General features: G+C 50.8%; 1 protein-coding gene across 2 annotated transcripts; it reads left to right on the top strand.

Moving 5' to 3' along the window:
- Positions 1 to 97: 97 nt before the first annotated feature.
- Positions 98 to 661, top strand: KVP18_004558 (uncharacterized protein; the record flags this gene model as incomplete). 2 transcript variants are annotated; one of them, XM_067957279.1, is made up of 1 exon in its annotated part: positions 98 to 661. In XM_067957279.1, the coding sequence occupies one exon, from the start codon at positions 98 to 100 to the stop codon at positions 659 to 661; it is 564 nt and encodes a 187-aa protein (XP_067812966.1). The 2 variants fall into 2 exon arrangements, with proteins under 2 accessions (XP_067812966.1, XP_067812967.1); XM_067957280.1 differs by having other exon boundaries at positions 176 to 661.
- Between the last annotated feature and the right edge of the window lie 344 nt (positions 662 to 1,005).

The following is a 1,005-nucleotide window of genomic DNA, read 5'->3' as shown; positions in this document are numbered from 1 at the left end:
GAACGCGATTGCCTCCCCAGGGATATCAACGACATACTTGATAGGCTTCCTAGTTATTCTGGTGGTAGGCTTGTTCGGTGTGCTGTTTCTGTCCAGTATGAAGCCAAACAGTCCTGCTCTCGAAGACCACGCGGTCTCAAGATCGACACCGGATACAATCGTGACGCTACCACCTATGAAGCCAAACGGGCCTGCTCTCGAAGACCACGCGGTCTCAAGATCGACACTGGATACAATCGTGGCGGTACCAGAATACACTACTATCCCTGGACAATACCTGGAGGCTTCCGTATCGGATCTGATCGAGATGGCCGCCATTGTTAAAACGATCGCCAAGTCCTCCACCCGTCTGCTGATGATAAGGGAAAAAGGCTTGCCTCTTCCTGGACAGGCGCCATTGGCTGATACCTGGGGAAATCTGAGCTTCTTGCGTGGCCTTCCAGGGGGATCACCTCAATTGATTGAAAAGTATCGACTGGAGATCGTTGACAGACTGGCATTCGGTTTGGAGTCCGATGGCAACCTTCCACTTTGGTTTGACGACGACTACATGTACTCCCTGCGCTTCAAGTTTGTCGGAGACATGCCTGCCTACGTTCAGGTCCTACGGTTCCCGTCTCCTAGACATTGTTCTGCGACCAACACTTGTGGGACCGCTTAACATTGCGGATGCCGAACGCAAGGGGTTTACAAAGCGGGTCCGCCGATTGTGGCGGGGCTGACTTGTTGTCAACCTGCCATTCTTTCTTCCAGATGGACTTGCGGTAACCATCCAGTTCGTGCTGGGATTGCGACGCCATCAGTGAAGAATGTACACCTCCTTGTGTGACGGACTTTACTATCAACCTAAACCTATTGCGACACTGTGTATTGAAAGGGGCTCATACGAGTCTGAACAGGCACAATCTCTAAATTTTAGATTCGAACATGAGAGTAATTATAACACCTGAACGTCAGACAGCGCTGATGGCCATTTTGCTGTTGCCCGTGTCTGACAACAAGATA

Source organism: the organism of the source record quoted next, assembly GCF_019968955.1.
Source record: "MAG: Porospora cf. gigantea A chromosome Unknown PgA_NODE_13565_length_1005_cov_485.166, whole genome shotgun sequence".
NCBI classification, from domain to species: domain Eukaryota; phylum Apicomplexa; class Conoidasida; order Eugregarinorida; family Porosporidae; genus Porospora; species Porospora cf. gigantea A.
The sequence above is the reverse complement of the archived record's forward strand: the minus strand, read 5'-3'. Positions and strand labels throughout refer to the sequence as shown.